The 23,340-nt window shown below is 36.9% G+C and overlaps 1 protein-coding gene across 1 annotated transcript in view; it reads right to left on the bottom strand.

Moving 5' to 3' along the window:
• The window catches only part of TINAG (tubulointerstitial nephritis antigen), a 37,835-nt gene extending 15,875 nt beyond the window's left edge, over positions 1–21,960 (bottom strand). Inside the window, exons 1-8 of the mRNA XM_062488545.1 lie at positions 21,591–21,960; positions 16,649–16,712; positions 15,491–15,580; positions 13,777–13,891; positions 8,138–8,261; positions 6,326–6,476; positions 717–897; positions 221–266 (exon numbers count right to left, since the gene is read on the bottom strand). Coding sequence (XP_062344529.1) covers positions 221–266; positions 717–897; positions 6,326–6,476; positions 8,138–8,261; positions 13,777–13,891; positions 15,491–15,580; positions 16,649–16,712; positions 21,591–21,960 — 1,141 coding nt within the window. The remainder of the gene's footprint in view (positions 1–220; positions 267–716; positions 898–6,325; positions 6,477–8,137; positions 8,262–13,776; positions 13,892–15,490; positions 15,581–16,648; positions 16,713–21,590) is intronic.
• Between the last annotated feature and the right edge of the window lie 1,380 nt (positions 21,961–23,340).

Raw genomic sequence — 23,340 nt, 5'->3', positions numbered from 1 at the left:
TATCCAACTCAAGGTCATTTTACTCTTTATAGGCTTTGATGCAGTTGTGCTGCCTTTAGGGCCACTGTTTACCCACCAAATGTCCCTGGATGAACTGCAGTGCATATGACTGGTTTCTTCACTCTAGCATATAAAATCTGCATTTTCTAATACTTTGATACAAGGTCATTGCACAGTCTAATTATTTCAACAATGTTGTCATCCTTTAAACTTACCATACCTTGCACTGGTCCTCTGTCCTTGATTTCTTCCATTATATCAGTTTCCTGAGGGGAGGTGAGAGCAGCAAGAGAGGGAGCAAGGGAAGATAACATTCATTAAATAAAATTAAAACTCATACTAATTTATCATTGTGTGCATATATATATAGTATAAATATACTTTTGTACTTGTATTTCTGCTGGAGAATATGTGGTTTACCAAATTAAAAAAACCTTCAGAAACATGTTTAAGAAGAACAACTGCACTGTTATGACTGCATACTTTCATTTCTATCTCTAATTTCTATGGGATCACAAAGTATCAGCTTTAAAGATATAATGTACAACTGAGAAACTTCTTTAGAAAACATTTCTTGGGAAAATTCAAGGGCAAAATAAAGGAAAATTTACAGATCTAGTCTTGAAGTTAAATGAACATATTTTAATGTGTGTAATAATATTCAAACCCCAAAGGAGTAAAATTGTTGAGACAACAGATGAATATCATGAACTTACTTTTGAGGACACCCTGTAGTGAGAGGCACACCGGTATAACCGATTGGATTCTTCATAAGCATTGGGACATGGCCCATTTGTATGGTTTTTTCCATATTCACTTGACACATAACACTGATTTTCAGCTGCTGGCCCCAGGTGTTTGTTCCAAAATGATGGATAACAAGCATACGATACAACCCTGTTCAAGTATTAAAAGAAAAAAATTACAAGAAGCTTGCTTAAACATTTTTGCCATTTTACTTCAAGCTTTTAATTATTTTGCAGCTGTTGCATTTCAAGTAATATTCTTCAGAAATGTGAATGGCATGTCTTCAACTGGATGGCATTGTCTAAAATTGATATACATGATATTTATGACTTAAGTTTCCCTTACAGTTCTCCTCTCCCTACCCTTCTCCAAAGAGATAAGGTAAAAAATGTGTTTAGCACTTGTCAGTTGGTACATTCATCTCATCAATGATGCATGGAAGTTCACACTGAAAAAGATCAATAAATTACTAGTGTTGTCACTGGGCTTCATTAATCAAAAACAGCTTGTGAAATGGAATATGCGGAATATTGTTAGAAATTTCTGAAACAATATACACATTTCTGCATTAATGCCATGCAGGCCTATGGGAAGGTTTATTTTACAGAGCATAATTAAATATTTTGCTGAAGCAGAATACTTTAAAATAGTCAGTCCTATAAAAAGCATTTGTATTTAAGTAGCTCATCAATTATACTGGACTTTCTGAACCTGAGGAACTGAAAACTATATTTCTACATGATATGGAGTATAACTATGCTTGCCTACTTAGCTGTGCATACTTAGCTGTCAGGAGTTTTACAAGATAAGCCCATACAGGCTTCAGCTGTTTTCAATAAGACACGGCATTTGACCATTAGCACTTGGTTACAGAAGATCTGAGAATATCTTTTTCTTTCTGCCCAAAGCAGACCACGTACACACAGTAGCACACTGGAGCTGAGTAGTAATCCCCATAAGATCTCCCACTCTGAACTAAGAGCCATGTTTTAGCCTTCACCAACCAGTTTCTGCAGCCTTGATGAACACAATTGAACAGCTTTCTTCTGAATCATGATTTTGTATGTTCTGAAGCATCAGCACAACACTAAACATTAAAAATGCTTCAAGGAGGATACCCTACTAAAACAGTCATAGAAGAAAAACAGAAAAAGATGTGAATATGATTATATACACAAATATAGATACATATATACAAAAAAATGTTAAAAGTAATCAGGATCCAGAGCCAATGAGGAAAACGCTGTAGTGTGTTCATTATTCTTGACAGAATTAATTTGAAGTCACATCTGTGTGTTCAATCTTATGAAAATTCTTGTGGATTTATATTTTTATTGCATTTATATGTCTGAATTGTGAGATAAGGAAATAATACTAAATATTAGACTATGTTGTTTGCAAGTTGGCTAATAGCAATAACATCTTTCTCATAATCTGCAACTGCTAAAAGCCCAATGTACAAATCAGATTAAGCCCTCTTTTGATTAGAAGCACTATTTACATTCATGTCTATCTTTTATACCATGAAAATTTCTTCCTCATTCTCAATTAATATAACCATTTTGTTTTCCTTATTAGTTAAAATATATGCTTTGAAATAACACTTATTTCTCCCAAATTATGAACTTGTAACTGAAATACTTAAAACTAACAATGATTAGTAATATAATACATATTTATTCTTTAATTAATGGAGGAAGGAAGACAAAGTTATATTTTCAGCTCCACTTACAGCAGATTTCACTGTTAATTGGGTCATAAGTGATTCTGAAAAGTCAGATTTCAGTACTGGCCTAGCTTCATTGATCTTTTTCTGTCTTCACTGGGGATAGTTTAGATCAGCACTTGATTTTTCTGAATATCTGTCAAAAACCTGAACTAAGCACACTCCAGAAATCAAAACAGCAGAAACTTTAAACAGCATTGAATGCCTGCTGTGATAATTTACAAGAACCCACAGAAAATCAACGTGTTTTCTCCTTATTGCAGGGTACTGAGAAAATGAAACAATGATTGCAATATAACAATTCCTAAAAATAAGTTACCTGAAAATGTGAGGAAGCAAGGACTATTTGACAGGGCTCATTCAAATGATACTTCTGACTTGTATGCCATAAATTTCCAATTTCTTTTCCATTGGCACAAGTAAAAGTTTATGGCTTATAGGGTTTAGCTACAAAACTGATTCATTTATGAGTCTAGTGACTCAAAACAGTTTGGGGTTGTTTTTGTTTATTGTTGTTCTTGGCATTTTTTGCTCTTGGTTACTGTCAGAGACTTAACATTGGGCTAGATGGACCTTTTTTCAGATCCAAGAAGTGCTGTTCTTGTGTTCTTCCAGTATCAGTTCTTAAGATGCTTGGATATTTACCTCAATGTGTTTATTTGTGTCTGGAAATGTTGGAATTGTCTTTGAGATATAATTTTAACTTGAGTAAAGAAAAACAGAATTTAGAAATGTTTATAAGAATAGGTGAGTAGGGATACTTTCATGTGTGGTGCTCTGGTGAAAAATCAAGGATCAGGGATAAAATTGGGTAGCAAACAAAAGTCTGCCATAGCACAGTGATGTTGTACATGTTGGAACTAGCTCCATGGCAACATAAAAAGCGTAATAAATGACTAAGAAAATAATCTTGGATTGCTGATATTTGTTGGAGGTTTAGATAGTTTCCAAAAATTCATGATGGTTTTCACAACTGCCCTTCAGATTCTTTACTGAGATGATCAGCTGCAAGAGGCTGGTGAATAACATGAGGGTGAGCAATAAGCAAGTACTTGGAAGTGTGGAGGTGAAAAGACAGTTCAAAGATGTTCTGTGTGAGCTGAGGTGTTATGGCTCAATGTTTCCAGGCTCACATCAGTCAGAAAGCCTGCTCAGCACACCACTGCCACACTGCTACTCAGTCAGGTCAAAAATTCAGGTCAAACATTCACACCAGAACAAGCTCCTGCAAGGGTACAGCTGGGTAGATAATAAAGTGTCTTGTAGAGCTTCAGCCTCCCTTGCTTTTCTTTTAAAAGTAAGATATCACTTTTATACTTAAATTGCTTCTGCATAACAGGCCATGTCATTAATCACAGTGCTAAAGACAAAATAGTACTACATTCTGGTATAGGAAGAATTTTATTAATATGGTGCTCATGGTAGTTGTGCCTGCACAGGGGTAACAGTCAGAGGGATTAGAAAACTAGGAGATTGTCCTATCACTGCATTCTTTTCAGCTTTTCCTCTAAAAATAACATGCTGCAACTGTTGTGGAGATAATACTCATAACAATTATTTTCATTTCTCTTATCTTCAGCAGCAATTCTTGTGCTCCTGTTTTTAACAGGCAATAAAATAGTCCAGAGAGAGTGTTGCAATTACTCTCCCAAAACCATGAGCTACTGACTAAAATGAGACTGTTCTAGTCGCAGAACAGTATTGCAATTAAAAAGTGCTTACAATTAAAATGTTAAGTTATAACTTTCATTTCTTCATGAACGAAGCCTTTCCCCTTATCTCCCAAGGTGCTCAGGGGCCTTTGTTGAGTAGAATCACTCAGCTGAAGGATCTCCTGCTTAAAACCTAAATGAAAGCCAGTTCATGTTGGAAGCCTGGGAGAAAAAGACAGAGGAGCACTCAAAGTAAACTCTCCCCATAAAAATACAAAATCCTTGTCATATCAGAAGTAGTTTGATACACTTGCAGAAAGCAGAGCTATCACTTACATAGTGTGACAAGTCTTCTGGATCCCCAGAGTGGCATGTCAACTATGACACATCACATCTGACATTCTTTTGCTCTTGACATGGTTTCTTTGTTTGTTTATTTTATAAATAAAATTAAAAGTTGACAGAGAGAACACCTGAGATCTCTCTGTCAGTTTCAGATATATCAGAGTAAGGGATAAAATTGTATGAAAGCAAGACAGGAAATAGATTTTGGTATGGAACAGAAAGGACAAAAAAATTCTGTTAATGTGAGAAACAGCAGGATTTAATTATGTGGTATCTAAAATGCAATTATTGAAATTCTCTTGGAAGCCATTTCCAGGCACACAAACTTCAAAGAGTTGACTGAAAGCAGAATGTGCATATTTACCATGACAGATAATGATGATATGATGAGACAGACTGACGATGATGAAATTACTGGCTCTATAGAGAATAAGGAAAGCAGTACCTATCATTTACCTTGTCTTTAGTGACATTTTCAGCATAGGTTTCTGTGGTGTTCCTCTAGTTTATTGGATTAGGTAAATTGCTTACAAGGTCAGTTGTGGACTGGAATGTTGAAAGGTTGACAGGTCAAAGTGACTGGTATCTGTTTATTAATGGCATTCCACAGAAGACAACACAAATGCAACACTTTTGCATCTCTATTAACAATCTGGACAGATTGTTAATCCAGATGTAAGGTACCTTGAGCAAATTTGTGGAGAATGTAAAACTTTTAGGGAGTGATTAGTAAGCATGGCCGCTGTTCAGAGCAGTATTAATAGGCTGAAGAAATCAGCCTGACAGAAATATCCCGAATTTCAACAAAGACAGATGGCAAATCCTATCTCTGAGCCAGAACTGCCCAGGTACTGGCAGGGTACTACCACTGTAGAAAGTTGTTTCACAGAGAAGGAAATGAGGCCCTGAGAAACAGAAAGTTGAATGTAAGCAAGCAGCAAGCCCTCTTGGCAAGTGTGGACAGTCAATATTGACCTGTGTTACCAAGAACATAACCAAAACATTGTGAAAAATTAATATTCCCCTCAAATTACTACTCAGCAGATGTCGCTGTATTTTCCACTTATGTGTTCCCTGGGAAAGACATTGACAAACTGAGCAAGTCCAGTGGAAGGCTCTTAGGGGACTGGACCTGAAGCAGTTGGATTTGTTCAGTTTGGAGAAGAGAAAGCCAAAAGAGAATATCATTCTTGTCTTCAACTACATAAGGAGAGGTACAGGGGAGACAGAACAAAATTCTTGGAGATGCACACTGAAAATCTGGCAGGTACCAGTCCTACCAAGGAAAATGCTGATATAAGAAAAAAATGTTTGACTGTAAGCTAAACAAACTGACCTGCTGCAAGAGGTGGAACCTCCATCCTTGAAGGTACTCAAAATGTGTCCAGGCACATGGCCTAAACAGCCTGATCTAATTTCAAAGTCATGCTTTGAGCAGAATGTTGAACCAGGTCACCTCCGAGCTTCCAACTGAAATAATTTTGTCATTCCATAAATTATTATGTCTCATTTTACAGTTTCTAGCTGTTCATGGGGAATTTGACAGCTCTTAATTCTGCTTAGTCTGATCTGAAGGAAGAAGAATCTAGGTACAGTCCTTAACAGAGTGTTGCACTCTGGAACAACCTGGGGATGAGATGATTACAAGTTGCTTTCTAGAGAAAAGATGTTTGATTCTTTTGAACATTCATGATGTTGTCTCATAAAGCTGGCTACTTACTCAAGGTTGTTTCAAATGAAGAGCCTATATCCCAAGAAACACAGAAGTTCTAAGAACATTTACAGCATTGTCTTATTGCAACTTAAGCAACTGGTTCAATTTGAAATAACCTAAACAGCCAGATAAAATATTTACCCATGTGTTTTCAGATATCTCCAGGCACCATCAATACTTCCACCATTACATCCATGTTGATTCCTGGTATCACAAGAGATCAAGTTCTGAGCAGAAAGATTGTCTGTGATCTGACCCTTTGAATGAATTGCTATTCTATCTGCTGCAACACCTGTTTGAAAATAAATTTTCTGTTATCAAAAACAAATAATTACTTAAAACTTTCCATTTCTTTTGTGAAAAAGGGACAGAAATATGACCTCAATATTTTCTTTCTGTGCAGATATCTTCATTAAAAATTACTGATGTAATCTGTCCAGACTTCTGTGAGAGAGGACTGTGAAACTGCAAAGCATCATGAGCAACTTTGCTGTCATATGACAAATTCCTAGATTTACTGGCTGTTATAAAGTCCCAAATATCTAAACATCAGATGAGACATTTGCATCATTGTCTCTATCATGTTTGTAAATTCATATTAATATCTGGTTATCTTCAGCAGAAGAAACAAAAAGGAATAGTCCTGTGAAGAAGAAAATTAAAGACTGAAAGTATATATTGGTTTTCTTACAACAAATATTTGGAGATGTTCATATTGAAGTGTAAATGTAGGACTGTTTGTGCCTCCTTCCTTTATCACACTAAATTATTCCTCAGACATAGATACCTTATCTAAATTCAATCAGATAATCAAAATTCTTAGTACTTATATATTTATGAACTGATTTAAAGGCAGATTAGGTTAACTAAGTTGTGGGTGAAACTAAGGTACTTTTATTTTCTTTATTGAATGACATTGAAACAATCATTAAGCCTGACTGCCAGTCACTGCGAGTGATTAAATTTTATTTGTATTAATTTCAGCCCTACATTTTTGAATTTTAAAGTATTTTTTTAAAAAATCTCTTGAAATCTAAATTTCCATAAAAATCAACACTAACTTTGGTGAACACTGAGGAAGACTTCAGAAAAGAAAGTTTGCTGATGTCAGGTGACAACTTTATTTTGTGCTTTTTTGAGGTGTCCCATGACAATGAATTTATTTTCATAGGTGTAAAAGCCTTTTATTGTAAAGCTTTGGAATGCTTACAGAAATTATTCATCATAAGAAAAAATTATACAGCAGTGCTTGTCTGTTCATTAAGCAACAATTAATCTTGAAAATTCAGAATGAAAATGTTAAATAACATTATGGTTGTTTAATATGTTTAACATATTAAACATATGTTTAACAACAAATGTTAAACCTAAACAACATGTGAAGGCATCTCACAATACATTGCTTTGAAAATAATTATGTGAATTAAAATTAAAAGCTTTGTTTATGGAAGGGAAAAATTAGACACAATATCTGCAATCTTTCCCTTAGTGATCTCTGTTCATCTCTGCAGTAATCTCTCAAAAGAGCTCTCGGTTTTCTGTTTTTAAAACTGCAGAGGGTAAGATATATCAGAAAAAGAGCATGTTCAGGCTGGTTCTTTTCAGGGAGCTGGGATTAGCTGTTCTAAACGCTCCTTCCCTTCTCTTACTGCTGTGACTTAAAAAAGCAGTTGAAGAAACCTGCACCTGTGAGCACCCACTGGCCAAATTAAGTCATGAAGGTTGATTGCATGCTTATGTTACACAATTTTATGAAAAGAAAAATGCTACAGCTTAGATTGACATTTAAAGATTTTGGGACAATATAGATGGAAAGTTGTAACAATTTTAAAGTTCCTATTTGGTAATAAAAAGTGAAAAGTGAGCAGGTATTATTTTGTTACTAACAACTACAATTTTCATTACACATCTATCATCACTGATATGTTCAAAGGGAATAAAAAGAAATATTACTTGCGGTTGAAAAAGCCCACGATGCTCCACAGTTCCGCTGATCCAAAGGATCATGAATCCACTCAGGCCACTCATAAGTGGCTGAAAAAACCGCAGGAAACTTTTCTTCTGGAAGTGACTTTCCCTAAGACAAAATGTAGAAGATCTTTATATGCTTAATTTCCTATTTTAATCATAAATTTTACTGTAATTTTCCTTGTAAAATTCTTCATTTTTAGACTGAGGAAACCTAAAGCATTGGTCCCTGTGACTTCCCAAGCAACTCAGTGGTGGTTTCCCCATGGCTGTGCTGCAGATCCCTGAGAGCAGGAGGCTTCTGGAACTCCATTGTCTGAGCTGAAAAGCTGAGCTTCAAGACTACCAGCCTGAGTAACCTGACCAGTTCCTCTCTGATTTTTATCTCAAACAATAATTCCCTATGAAATTTGCTAATTATGACCCAGCTGGAAATTTTGGAAAGAAAAGTTCTCTGCTACAGATAGCATTGAAGTTGAATGCCTGTTACCCTGTTCCCCCAGACACATGCCTGTAGGTAGGAAATTTTAGTCACTGTGGGAGAGGAATCAATACAGTGTATCATTGATTTGTCTTGTACATAGAGGCTATTCAATCTGAAGCAATTATTCCCTTTCCACAACAAAATCAGTGATTTTTCCTCTGCTTTTCAATCTGATAGCGGATTCATGAAAATTCATGGTCTACTCACTAAAGCAATTTGCCAGCCATTTCTGGCACCTTCATTCCTCAGCCTTAATTTATGTCCTCCTCCAAAGTCCTCCAAGCTTTGAACCAATATTTGCATATGCAATAGCCATCTGGTACAACTGCTAATAATCTGTTATGTGTTCAACACATCAAAATCATTGACCCTTTTTTTTTTTACTGCTGAACTTCAAGGAATGATGGATTATGCTGTGCAAAGAAACAGGAATGGCCACAGAGAATTGCAATATTAAGCTATGCAATCAATCTATTTCAAAAATTGTTGATAACCTCAGTTCCAGCAGGAAATACAATATACAAAATAAGATAATCTGTTCCTAAGAAAAACACTCACTGATGCTTCTTTCTTATAGGCAGGCTGAAACTATGAAGTACAATGACTTCTGTCCTGTCTAAATTCCTTTATTTTAATTCAATTTACTTATCTTCTAATTCTTGGTACCGTTGCTAAAACATTTTTCTAAATTGTTCATATGATTTATAATCTTAAAATATAACTTTTGCTAAGATGATTTGAACATTTGAAGCCAGTTCTTTCAAACTATTTTAGGACTCCTTGGAGAACCAAATTTTAGCCTTTTGCCTATATCAAGATCACTTTGTTGTGTAGATCGTGAAACAGCAGTGCCTCCATCCAGCTTGTACACTTTGATCTGCCTCAGAAAACCCCCAGATGAGAAAAAGTGTGTGAGGAAAAGGGAAGCAGGTACCTCAGGTCTATATCTGGCATTAGATTGGGATACAGCCCAATAGGCAAATTGATACAGTCCGTGTGTATTCCCAGACCCAGTGGTTCTAGGTTGAGCAGGTTAGATGCAGGTTGCGAGTCCAGAATCCATTAGGGAATACTGCTAGGTGCTAGGTCACTTCAATGATTTTGAAAGTCTCACCTCCACCCAGTTATTTTACAAGGCTAGTAATTTTTTAAACCTTGCTAAAATATTAATCTCAATATTTTGATTAATCAGTTTCAAAAGGCTGTTTTTTCTGAGTTTTATATACAGCAACAACAGGTTGGTTGGCAACATGAAGAGACACTTAGGAAGCAGCAACTAATTCAAAGACTAACTCAATGACTTATCATTATGTTCATTATTAGTGAGCAAGCATTAGCTCAAGATTAACTTTGAAGATGAAACATACTGGACAAAACCCAGACAAATAGAATTTCTTTCCTATGATGAGACTGTTCACTAACAACCAGTGAAAAAACAAAATTTAGCAAATGTTTAGCACAATTATGCGGGCAATGGTTGCTTACAGTGCTGATTACAATGCCTTATCACAAATGAGGAAGTTGAGAAAGCAAAATTCTAAATAGATCTCCAGTCTTCACAATGTATTACTTTATGTATTTCTAACCTACCACCAATGTATTTTTTTAGCCTCTTAATATAAATCCCAGAGCAAATTCCTCATTAACACTCAGCCTTGTCATTTGGAAATGCAGGACTGATCTGCAGCCAGAAACATTGGGTTTTCTTCTGAAAAAATTGATACCCTGATATTGAGAAGTGCTGCTAGTCTGTGGCAAATATCAAGTCTAGACAACTGTTTCTCAATGTATGCTCCATGTACCAGTGTCACACAGCACAAGGCAATCAACAAAATGACTGGTGAACTACTTTAAAACCTTTATATGTACCCTCTGCAGTGAAGTTAGCAGCCTGGCCAAAGCAGGAAGGTAAGAGGATATAAAAGAGCACTCAAATTTCAACAATGACTGCTTCAGAAAAGATAGATGACCAATAAGAGAAAAAAGGCCAAAGATAACTGAATTTGCAAATGTGGAAATCGTTTCCCAGAGGGAAAGCAATTTTTTTAAAAGTACCAAAAAGAGTCTGGAGATCACTTGCTTTGTGAAGACCACATGGGCACAAATGACCTTCAATTTGCAAGAGAACTACAACTGCTGGGGATTTTTACTGTGAAAAGCCATGTATCAGTGGAAAAGAGGGCGTACTCTGTCTACTTTCCCATTGTTTATATGAGTTTCTTGATATTTAGTGAAAATGTGGTGCATTATTACTGAATTATGTATTTCATTTTCTTGTAAGATGGCTTTTAGGTGAGCACATTTTTGCTGGGGGTGAAGACCTTACCATTGCAATGTACCTATTGCCAGGACTTGTGCTGACAGAATACCACTGAAAATGAATCACTATGGTTTTAAAGGTGTTGCAATTATTCTTGTGCTACATGAAACTTCAAGAATGATTGCACTCTCTCCTGTAGTGAAAATGCCTTCTCAGGTGGAGGAGCTTCAGCTTTGCCAGGAGACAAACAGTTTTAGTGGTACATTAGCTGTTGGTCTATACTCAGGTCTAGCCACACTGTGCAACAGAGGGTCCTCAGTTCAGATATAGTTCTTGCTCCATAACATTGTCTTTTGGGTATTCTAATGTATCATCATGTCAAACTTCAATTCCAGAAAAAAGCATCACCTTGTTGAGCAGGTAAAGTCTTTTATTAACAGCAGAACTTTTGAAATCTCTATGAACAAATTCAGGAAGTTTGGGATTTCCCTAAGAATTTTGCAGAAGTTGAGAAAGTCATATGGAGAGTATTATTTTATATTTTTAGCTTTTGTAAATAGAAAGATTTCCTAGAATTCTGTGAAAGGTATGTGATTCCAGCAACATGTAAGGAGGTCTCATGATGACTAAATGCATGAATGTGCCAAGTTGGATTTCTGGAGAAAAATGCGTTGAGTCTCCTTGGGTATCTGGCAGTGCCAAAGGAAGTTGGGTTGTGGCTCACAGGTTTCATAAAACAGCAGAGAGAAAAATTATGACTGAGAAATTTATCTGTGGAACAAAGGCTGTAAGAAGTGTAGCAGTGAAAGAAGCTGCAGGAAGCTTAATCACAATGATTCAATAAGCTGGATATAATGCAGGACTACTGAGTAAACAACTACTACAAACTGAATGGAAGAAAGGAAGTATCATAAAGAATTTCTTGAAACCTCCACTTTCCTGTTTTCCTAGATGGGATTTGTCCCACCTGGCTAGATACCTAGCAATGGAGATGTCAGTCTCTGGGCTGGGTACATGACAATTTTTTTGCCTGTACTATGTAAGCTTCATACTCTATCCCTCAAGGAAAATGCCAGAAACAACAAATCAATCCAACTCTTTTGAGCCTCAGTGCAGTTCACTAGTAACTTAAGGCAGACACCTACTAAATATTGGATTAAATTCTTTTATGCCATTGTCTTATTTTGACCTGCCATCTTCAAGTGAAATAATCCTTCTTTGGCTGCAAAAAGTAGTCCAGAAAGTCCTACAAGGCAAAATTCCAAAGCTTAATTCCTATTCACTTCTTGCTCTGGCAACCCTTCAGATTGTAATTTTGATTGAGTTGGCCAATCTGTGTCTAAGCCCAATGTCTCACCATGCTGCTGCAGGGAGCTGATATTGTGTCTAACAAAGAATGGTCTGAATCAAACACAGAATTCTCTGAATAAAGCAAAAGGGTTAGGACTGCTAAAATTATTGCAGAGGCCATGTCCTCTTTCCCCAAAACCCATTCATATGGCAGCTCTGCACCGCTGTCACCACAAGGCCTTCTATCATGTGGAAATCCTCTGCCACTGATGTCTAAAGGTTTTTAGCTTTATATATATATATTTATATATTTTCAGCTTTTTAGATTTTAAATATACAGCTGTATCATTTTTCATGTCTTCTCACACTTCAGATTAGTAGATTACCATTTCTCACATATTAATGCCACCTTCTTGAAATTCTGTTTAAATAAATAGTCTTATTTTCAAGAAAAGAATTTCTAACAAGAACACCCTGTTTTGTACCAGCGCACAGGAGACATAACAGAATACGAGGCTGATGTACTTGCTAGATATACTAATTAATTAAAATTACGTCTAACATTTGTAGAGATCCCGTATTGAGCAGGCACAAAGGTATTTTGTGCACCTGAAAGCTTTCATTAAAGAGCTGGTATTATATTAAAACCTTTAATATTGTTTGGAATGTTTTCTTTTGATTGTAGAAACACCACAACACAGAAACAAGCATTAACAATTGACTTCTAATAGATAATCAAATGTCATCACTTGCCTGACCTATATCGAAGAAAAGATAAATACCTGTTGTATTTAATGCTTTTGTAGACCTTGGATCTATCTATTTATACTTTCAATTCTTCTAATTTCACTCTGGTGAGCTAGTTATGTTGGGGGTTTTTTGGTCTGCATATTCCATAAATTGTGTCCTCTAAGAAGGAAATTAAGAAACTGATCCAAATCATTGGAAACACAACTCTGTATTCATTATCCTGTAATTTTTCTTAAATTGTTTAACCTACATACATGACTTAAAGTATATTTTCTTTGATGCAGAACTAATTTCAGCATAAATAAATGATAGGAAATTTAATTTAGCTGTCATGAAAATAGCCATGCCCAAGGGGCTTAGAAAGCTGTTAGTAGAGGGACATTTCATTTTGCAGTGATTCCCATAATTTTCTGTCCTTTTGTTCCAAACCCGAAAAAAGCTTTCACAGCTTCTGTCAAAGATTGCTGTTTAGTCTCAGCTGCTAGCCTTAACAAACTATGCCCATATGCATTTTCTGTGTTTACAGCTATGCAGTGTATGTGGAATGATTAGCAAATTGAGAGAATTAATATGGAGCCTTCTTAAGGAAGTGAACTACAATGATAAGTTAATATTTATGCAGAGTTTTACAGTGAGTAGGATTTTCTTTTGCTCCTTCTTGTTTGATTACTGTCAATAGGGCCAGACATTCTATGACTTGTAGAACTGTTCCAGGAACATCATATTCAACATAGACATATTTAGTGACAAAAACCTGAATCTCACTCTTATAATTTTCCAAATTTATTTTTCCATGTGATAAAGCTGTTAAAAAAATTAACAAGTCTACATGACACTTACAGGAGTTTCCCTCATCCTCAGCAAAGACTGAGATGGAGGGAATGTGCCCAGGCGCTTTTTGAAACCTTCTTCCACTGTCATTCCCCAGAACTGACTGTAGTTGTCAGCTTTCCATCTTCCTCAGACGAAAGCCAAAAAAACAAGACTCAGATTAGAGATATTACTCACGTTAACACGTTACTCATTTAAGTGTACAACTATCAAAAGCATCCAGAAATAAATCTTTGAAATAGCATTTCAAAAACTTGCATTCAATATGCATGAGAAAATATTTAGTATGGGCTTTTCCACTGCAGGTAAGTGCAGGATGGAGCAACACAGCAGTACATGAATAATGGTGATTTAGGGTCAGCATCACATCAGCCTGCAGGACATGAGCATGCAATACTTCAGAGCAGAGCTGGAAAATAAGACACTCAGTCAAAATATTACTGTTTTCTTGAAGTTAGGCTCAAATCGTGCTCCAGCCCAGATTCCCACAGAGAACTTGCAGCCTCGTGTAGTGAGTTACAGTGCACCTTCAAGCTCTGGTGCACTAGAAGAGAGATACTCTCGAACCCAGCAAAAAGCCTGGCTGACACCTTCTGCCCAAGTCTTATACCAAAAATCACTGTGAGAGAAAGGGCTCCCCATGGTTTTCTAAGTATTCCCTTGCCACTCCCAGGTGGACTCGACTCAGAATGCAGTGTTGACATGCAAACTATATGCTCAACACAAAAAAAACCCCACCACCCTTGCAACCACACACGTTTGGAATACACTGAAATTTACTATTGGATGGGGGTGAGTGACAGGGGAGCAGGCTTTCTCTTTACCCATTCCATTCTTGCTTTTGTATGAAGAACAAGGAATGGGATTCCTGCTTCCCAAAGAAGCCCCATTGCTCTTGGTCTCCCTGTGGTCAGTGAAAAGTGCAAGTACATGGAGAAGTTGAGTCATATCTCACCTGTCACCCTGTGTCAAATCTCATTGGTCACCACTAACAACAGACAAGTTCAGGCTCCAGGGGCCAACGTGGTTGTTTATCATAATGCAGTTGGCTTAAATGTCTCCCATGAAGTACAAAATGTTTCAGCACTCATGACAACCTGGAATCTGGACAGGCTTCCTTTGTGAGCTTGGCACCCCAGATCCCAGGAAGGCTGCCCCTGTATCTCTGTCTGTAAAGAGCCAGCAGGCTTCCAAGGCACAGATCCAGTACTGGGGTCCCTAATCCCTGTGCTCTAGCCAGGGGAATGAGATTGTTAGCAAGAAAAACACCAAGCCCCCAACGTTCTGATAACTTCATCCCCATTGTGCCCATCTTCTCCTCTTCCAGTGGTACCTAGAGTCCTGTTACATGGAACAGTGCTCTCAAGGGAGCAGAAAAAATTACTGTAAGTGTCTATCCCAAGTAACAAACACAGTGAAGAATAGGGGAAGATGATATAAATCATGTTTTGAGAGAAAAGAAATTGTTCTAAATTTAGAGAATATTTTAGATGGGTGTTTACAGTAACTCTTACCAGCATGAGATGTTCCGTATCCTTCCATTTAAAGCTTTATAATCTGTCAGCAATTTAGGAAAGTTTCACAAATGCACACGCTGTCAAATTACTCTAATATATTTGGAGAAGGAAGGGGTGGGGAAGACTGCATACCTTGTAATTTGTGCATAGACAGAATGAGCAATACTGTGATTCATAACAAAACTTTAAAATGAAAGGGTTCTCACCCATAATCTCCAGAATTGATGCGCTGAATTAAGTCTTGGCGAACAAGACATATGTCTGTTGAACATTTCCAGAGACTGTTGGAACATTTGCTGAAAGGACAAGAATATCAGTAAACACAAAAAAAAAAAAAAAAAAAAAAAAAAGATTGTCAAAAGAAAAATATGCTCTTTAACAGCAGAAGGCAGATGGAGGGGGAAAAAAAGTGTGAACAATATAATTGTCAAGAATCTTTATGAAAACATTGCATCATTTCTTCCTGCTTCACCATCTAATGAGTTGGAACAAGGTGAGAAGGTGGAAGGGTTTACAGTTTGAGAGAAAGGTCATATCTGAAAAAATTTGCTTCCATCTTTGTGAGACCAAACCAGGGAACGCAATGTTGATGTTGAATTCCTGAAGAAATGTGATGCTTCGAGGAAGTTTGACTCTGGAAACCCAGAAAGGGTTTTGTGGCCCCCAACATCATGCTCCAAGGACCATGGGCTAAAGTCAGCACAGTGGGAGCTCCAGCCCAGTTTGGGTGGGACTAGAGCCCTGCCATTCCAGTCCCTCCAGTGTAGGGCTGGATTTTGGACAGAACAAAGCTCAGGCAGCCAACTGCCAGGGCTGAAAGCAAAGCTCCCCTGCATGCACTATCTGCTTCTGTCCCAAGGCAGAGAAAGAGGTGCTCAAAAAATTCACCCCTTTCCACATAAATGCATGTGTGTATATATATCCTTTCCTTACAGGTAAATGTAAGTTTTCATTACTCTTAAAAACAAAACAAAACAAAAAAAACAAACAGGAGGAAGGATGGAAGGATTCCATGAAGTTTAATTGTATTTTTTGATCTGGATTCACATTCAGGTCAATGTCCAGGTCTAGACCGAAACCACTTCAATTTAGGTTTGACTGAGCAAGAACAGAATTAGGCCAGTGAGGAGGAGGTTTTAATAGTCTAATATTCATATCTTGATTAGAAAATCCAGTTTCCCTCTTGCTGTTCTTCTAAGTTGACTGTAATCTACCTTCAGAAAACCTTAATGCTTAGCACTACTTTTGCAGCCATTTTGATTTGATTACATGTTTAATATGAATTTAAAGGTGCTCTCTACATTAATTTCTGTTTCATGACATATGCTAGATAAAATTCAATTTGCTGTTCTCTGAAACATTACCAGGAATTGCAGTTGTCTTTAATTATTGTTCCTTCTCCGTAATATCGGCCATCTTTATAACAACCTGCCAACATAACATATAAATGTGTGAAAATAAAATAATTCTTCAAATGAAATACTTAAAACTTTTGCTAGTATTGTATTAATTGGTTTTATGCAGTATGCTTGAATTATTTAGTTGAAAGTCAATAATATGGCTCTAATTTCTTCCAAGTAATGAAGGCAGTTTAATGTATTTTAGTTTTTTAGAAAATATATTGTCATTCACAGTAAACAAATTCAGCATCAGATTGAAAACACCCACTGAACTCTCACATATAATTTTTTAAAAATTCTTCAAAAAAGTTATTTTCCAGTAGTAAAAAGGAAATATTTCTTATAAAAATTAGTTTCTAATTGGCAATTAAAATAGAAATAAGTTTTTACAGGTATAGAATTCAAAAAACTAGTGAATACTCCAAATCATATGCAATAAATTATTTTTCCTTGCCATATTAATTTTTCTTTGAAAAACAGACAGATCAATTGAACTTCAATGCAAATGTATATTTCATGCACCCTCCAAAACCCACTATAAAGTGCAAATTGAGTGATGAGTTCTCCAAAAAAATATATCCCTCTCATTTTTTTCTATTTTATAACACTGCTGATTTTAGGTGTGTTTCAATATCTTTCGCATAACTTGTTTCATCAGTTCATTTGATTGTCAAAGCTTCAGTGGAATAATGATCCAGAATGCCTGCACAGGGTGTTGGATTGAGACAACTACAAACGTTGCATATTTCTCACATGGGTCTGTATTTTCCAGCCTGTTCCCATAGGTAAGCCTACAGACAGTTTTTTCCCCCACTGGGAGGGCTTGGACTCCCTTTTCCTGCATGGTGAAGAAGCTTTAATATAGTGTTGACCTGCAAATTTGCATGGTAGCACGCTTTTCACCCCAGCACATGTGTGGAAGGCCACACCCCTCTCACGGCCAGGGCTGGAGTTTGTCTGCCCAGATATAAGCATATCACTTTTTTTTTTCTCTTTTTTCTTCTGCCAGAGTCAGGATTAAAAGCTCAAGAGATGGCATTTCATGTTCAGATGTTTATTAATTCTTATCTATGTTACAGTGAGTGCTGCAGAGCTTCTAGCTAACAAGCTAAGAATGGCAAAATGGCAATGTATCTCTCTACAAGGTCTTTTAAGCCTAAACTGATCCAGTTAAGAATGAACACCTAAATTATTTTTACTTTTGAACCAATAACCAAACACCCATGACCTGCAATGTGGAATTTTCCTTCCAATTCAACAAGATCCCACCTAGACCCATGAAGAAGAAGGTGAAGAAAAAAGAAACCTGCGCCCTAAAACCTCCATCTTGCTTTCCATATATTGCTATATTCTAAAATCTCAAATTCCAAATTTTCAACCATGTGGTATTACACACTTCTGTTCAAACTATACACCAGCGATCCCAGTCCTATCATTCAATTTTGGAAGCCTTCTCCAAGGCCTCAGGTCAAAAGCAGTGCCCTCCTGTGGGTCAGTGCCCATCAGCACAGAAAATCCAAAATTCTCAATATCCAGGGTTCCAGCACACACACACACACACACACACACACGTGCACACCACAGCTGCCTGCACCTCTGACAACCTCCTTCCTTGCCAGGACAGAAATACACACTCTAAGCCCTACATAATTTCATAACCAAGTGCAGAAGTGGAGGTGATGTATTAACTGTAAATGCCTTTATTTTCCTGTTGTTAATTCAGCAGTCTATGTGAGAGAGCACAGGTAAAATAAATGTCACCGAGGCAGTCTGAGGCCCAAAGTGTCTGCTCTAATCCAACTTCATCTAAGAGCTAAGGTATTTTTCACAGAATACCCAATGAAAAAGTGACACAAAGTGCCACAGTATGTCACAGTACGTCACAAAGCATCAGACAGTAGCTGGAAGGAGGATCAAGCAATTTATTTCAAAAATATCAAGAGAAGGAAGTATTGATGCAGCATTTGAGAGATGGAACAGACTCTCATTGGGGCTCTGCTGGCAGGGCTCACTGCCTGGACCCAAGATAAAATGCAAACCTGGACTAGTACCGAAGCAGCTTTATAATGATGTATGCTTAGGGAATTGAAGATTAACAGCATGCAGTTGCTTTAGCCTAGCCAAATTAATATTCTGTGGGCCAGGAGTACTGTCTGAAGCATCAGAGAGACAACAGAGATATCTAAGATACAAGAGAATACAGCAAGGTTTTCTGGCTCTGGATGTATTAGGTTGGAATATTAATGCATTAAGTGGGAAATTAATTAATTTGAAGATGCAGCTTGATGACTTTGTGAATGGGATTTTATGAGATGAAAATCAATAATGGAAAGAAGAGAATTTGAGAAATGGAGACTTCATTTCCCATAAGCTATTCATATATCCTTAATAGCTCTTATTTCATTTGTATCCAGCATTTGTGTGAGTACTTCTGTCAGTGAAACAGGTTTATTCCCATGTAGGTCAGATTACATCTACCATGTAAAAGCAATCAGCAAACTCACTGTATGTCACTTTTACACCACCAACAGGGTGAGACCCATTGTGTGGATTTTGGCAGGGCTTTTTGTACCATTAGAATAACTGACACAGAGATAAAATAAATAATAAGTAAAATCCTGAGATAAAACTCAAAAAGTTCTTCTAACAACAGAATTTAAAATACTACTATACTAAAAAGACCCTGAAATTCTATTTGGCATCTAAGGCAGGAATGCGCAGTTTCTTCTGTAACTGCACATGAAAGCTATATTAAAATAAACCTGAAGGCTGGGTTTATAAAGGCAGAGTCAAAGCAGTTCCACAAATTTAAGTCAGTACTGACCCCCAGCAAGGTGCACACCCATGGAAGAAGTCCACCAGTGTAGCTTGTTTCTGCTGTACACTGTCAGTGAGTATGGGGGGGATTCAGAAATAAACCACTGAGCAGTTTTATTGCTGTACACTCCAGCCTATGTAAAACACTTCAGTTTATTGGTTTACGTAAAGAACTATGACTCAGGAGGCTCTGAGAGCAAAACCTCTGGCAACCAAAAGATCCAGATCTCCAAGGTAAAAAGTACTTTGGCATATGTGGTCTTCAAAAGCTTAATTCTTAGCCAAAGGCAGAAGTATAGTCTCAGTTGCTAAAAGTCAGCTAACATCTTTATGTAATTTTTAATTATGATTCCTAACTTGCTTAATCTTCAGGCATTTAGTCTTAGTTGTTTTTCCTTTATTTCATTCCAATTCTTCAGATGTTCCAGTTCTAGAAAGATTCTTTAGAGATGGTTATGTTTGTTACGTTTTTCCCCCTGCTTTATTTGGGCTTTACTATTCACCTTTTACTCTCTAAATTACATAATGAATATCCAAAAAAGAGATTTTTTTAAAATTGCACACTTTCCATCACTTTAAAGATCAGAAAACCAGTATTTTTTGTGCGATGACATATTAAAAAAACCTATACAATCATCTATAGGACAAGTAAAGGTACTGTAAATATAATTACTACCCGTGGCAGGTATGTTAGGAGTTACAAAACAGCAAACACAAATGCATAAAATTTATTAAGAAGGCAATAAAAATATTTACCCTCATCTATTGTCTTAGCTAAACCTTTCGTTACACTTCTACCTTTTAGAGTTAGACTTGTGGCAGTGACCACAGGGCAAACTGCTGGAGGTTTTGTGGTGATTCAGTTCCATCAGCCAAAGTTTGCCAAAGTAGAATCACCAGCTCCCAGCTTTGGGTAGAATTACAACTACATGTTTGTGTAGAGCTTGCAACAAAAACCCCATGTCAAAAATAATACATAACACTGCATCAAATAAAAATGAAATCAATGTATTTATTTACAAAGAGCCCTAGAACATTCTTTTAAATGGTTAGAAACTTTGGAAAAATCAAATTTGCTTTGCAGCATTTCTGTTGTTCCCATTTATCAGGTTTTGGCTACGTGCCTAAGAGCATAACCTCCTGAAGAGATTGTGTTCTGAGTGCTGAACTGCAAGCAGCAAGGTTATTGCAAAGAGACAGTTAATTTTAAAAAGGCACAGTAGTATTTTGTTGATTTTAGGCTTTTGAAACTTTACCATATTCTCTACATCTTTGGCCAGATTTGATGTACTGACAGCAAGAAGCTACATAGTCTTAAAATCCACAATATTCAGTTTTCTTCACCAGCACAGAATTGGCCTCTCCACAAGCCAAGGGAGGACCAGCTGTTTGAAAATATTTCTCTTTTTCTTTTTTTTTTTTCTTTTTACAATCTTCAGTATTAAAAATAATTAGACTAAGTTTAGCATAGTCCTGGAGGGACTTCCACTGCAAACTAGGTCGTAAGAAACTAAAATATGCCACAAATCCTTTTTCTAAACACGCCACATCCTTTCACTTACTCCTTGTTCTAAGCACATCCCTTCATTTGCTCCCAAACCTGAGCTGTAGACAGAAAAACAGTGTCCCACAGGAAAGCTATGCTGCATCAAAAGTATTGCAGAACACCTCGGGGCAGAATCATCCAGTTTTGTTGATGATTTGTCTGTACCAATAGATGCAAATATTTAGAGCTTGCTGTTCATCTCATGTTAATCTGTGAAACCCTACTGAATTTTTTTGGTTTACAATAATTTTGACCCAATGAGGTTATTCTCTGAGAAGTTTCAAGTAAAACAGAGGTTCTGTTCAAGATAAATACAGTCAAATCAACGCTAATGTCCTAGAGACAAAGAAATAACAGCATATAATATATACGTATACATATAAGTATAATTCTCACTCCACTTTCATACTCAGTGCCTTTGCCCTCTGTCTTTAGTCACATTTTCAGGGTGTATACACTCTAGAGACTAATCACTAATTCTACTTCTACGTATATTTTCACTGTGATGCACTAAAGCCAACTGAGCATTTTCTCTCCACTTACCCCATGCTGGAGGTGGCCAAGGCTCCTCTGACCTGGTGGGCTCCACAGGGTGGTTGCAGACATCCCAGTAGTCAGCACAGCAGTCCACAGGCCCAGGAGAGCCTGAGGTGCAGTACTGGTCACAGTAACATATAGCTCCTCTGGAGACAATGGTAAAGCTGCAGTCATCATCTCTTCCTGTGCAACAGCCTCGAATCCTGCAGGAACTTCCATGATACAGACTCCTTTTAATCCTGTTCCACTTAGCAGAACCACTGTCTGCAACAGCATAAAGTCCTTGGGGGAAATTTCTTCTAGAATCAAGATGCTTTGCCATTGAAACTTCACTGGCAATGCAATACAAGAGTAATAGCTGAATTTTGTGCCACATTCTTGTGCCTCTAGAAGCCTTTTTTGAGGCTTGTTGTCATTCACTTTCTCAGCAAATGTTCATTTACTTTAAATATAGTAGCTCCAGTTAGCAATCAGGAAGGAATCTGAACAGAAAGCTGCAGACTACAGTTTTCTAGGAAGACTCTGCATGTGTTAATTATTAGTCAGATGTGTTGTAAACTGATTTATTTGCCCAAGATACCGAGATACTGGAAATAGAGCCACAACTATGTATTCATCATCATGAAACTTTGGTGAGATCTCTTGCAAGTGAGAAAGTTTATAGCAAAGTTTCAACATAAACAAAATACACATGATCCAGTATTTTAGTTCTATACTTCAGACTTCTAAAATCAAAATAATGTGAGGAATGTGTACATGATGTCAAAGGAAGCTCTCTGTCTTTTCGTGTACCTATAACAAGCATGTTTTCCACAGGATTCGAAAACCTTCAAATTTAGATTGTAGCTCATCTAAATTTTCCTTTCTGGTAAGCAGGGTGACATCACTGCAGTAAAATTATTCTGCATCCGCTGTTTCAATTTTATTTCCAGTGATTTAGCTTACCCTTATATGCTTCATTTTTTCACTTGTTTTACTAAGAGCAAATTCAGAAAAAAATCAGGTGATACTCAGTATAAACTATTCCTCAAAGGTATTATTTTAATGTTTGCATTTCTGTAGTCAAAATGAACTTGGCAGTCATTCTAATTAACATAATAAATGCCCACTGAAAAGGGCTCATTCCTATTTAAAAAGTAAATGGCTGTATTTATATATATAAAGAAAAAAAAGTCGATATCAAGGATAAGTCTTACAGCCTTTGCTACTTGATCTGTAATCTCCAGGTTTTTGAACAGAGGGCTTAAAGAAATATGTGGTACTGTTGTCAAAATAAAAAGATTCCGAAAAAAGTACCAAAGAACTGTGAAGTTCCTACCAGAGTTAGTACAAAAGGCTTAATTGAAATAAAAAACCCCATGCACAATTTCAAATCTGAACAAGACAATTTAAGTCTCCAAAGCTGAACAAGCAGATGTAAAAACCAGTCAGCCTTCTGCCTCTGTTTCTTAGTAAGTGAAAGGAACCTGGAGAGGTTGATGGCGGGTTGTTTTCTAGGGAATTAAGGGGATTTTTCCCTTTGTGACTTCAGCTGGGCTTCATGGGAAGGCACAGCATCAAAAGGCAGATACTTTTAAAAACACAGCCAGTGTGGATTCATTGTCATGAATCGTAGAGTCATTAAGAGGCAAAGTGTGTGTATGTTTATATATTAGGGCTTATAATCCAAACATTGAAGTTTTCAGTAAGATTTTTTTGCCAGCAATGCTTTTATTGGACCTGCCTCCTGCGCTGTACTTGTCACAACTAAGGAGCT

Source organism: Cinclus cinclus, chromosome 3 (assembly GCF_963662255.1).
Source record: "Cinclus cinclus chromosome 3, bCinCin1.1, whole genome shotgun sequence".
Classification (NCBI taxonomy): domain Eukaryota; kingdom Metazoa; phylum Chordata; class Aves; order Passeriformes; family Cinclidae; genus Cinclus; species Cinclus cinclus.
Note: the sequence above shows the minus strand (reverse complement) of the source record. Positions and strands in the feature narration are given on the sequence as shown.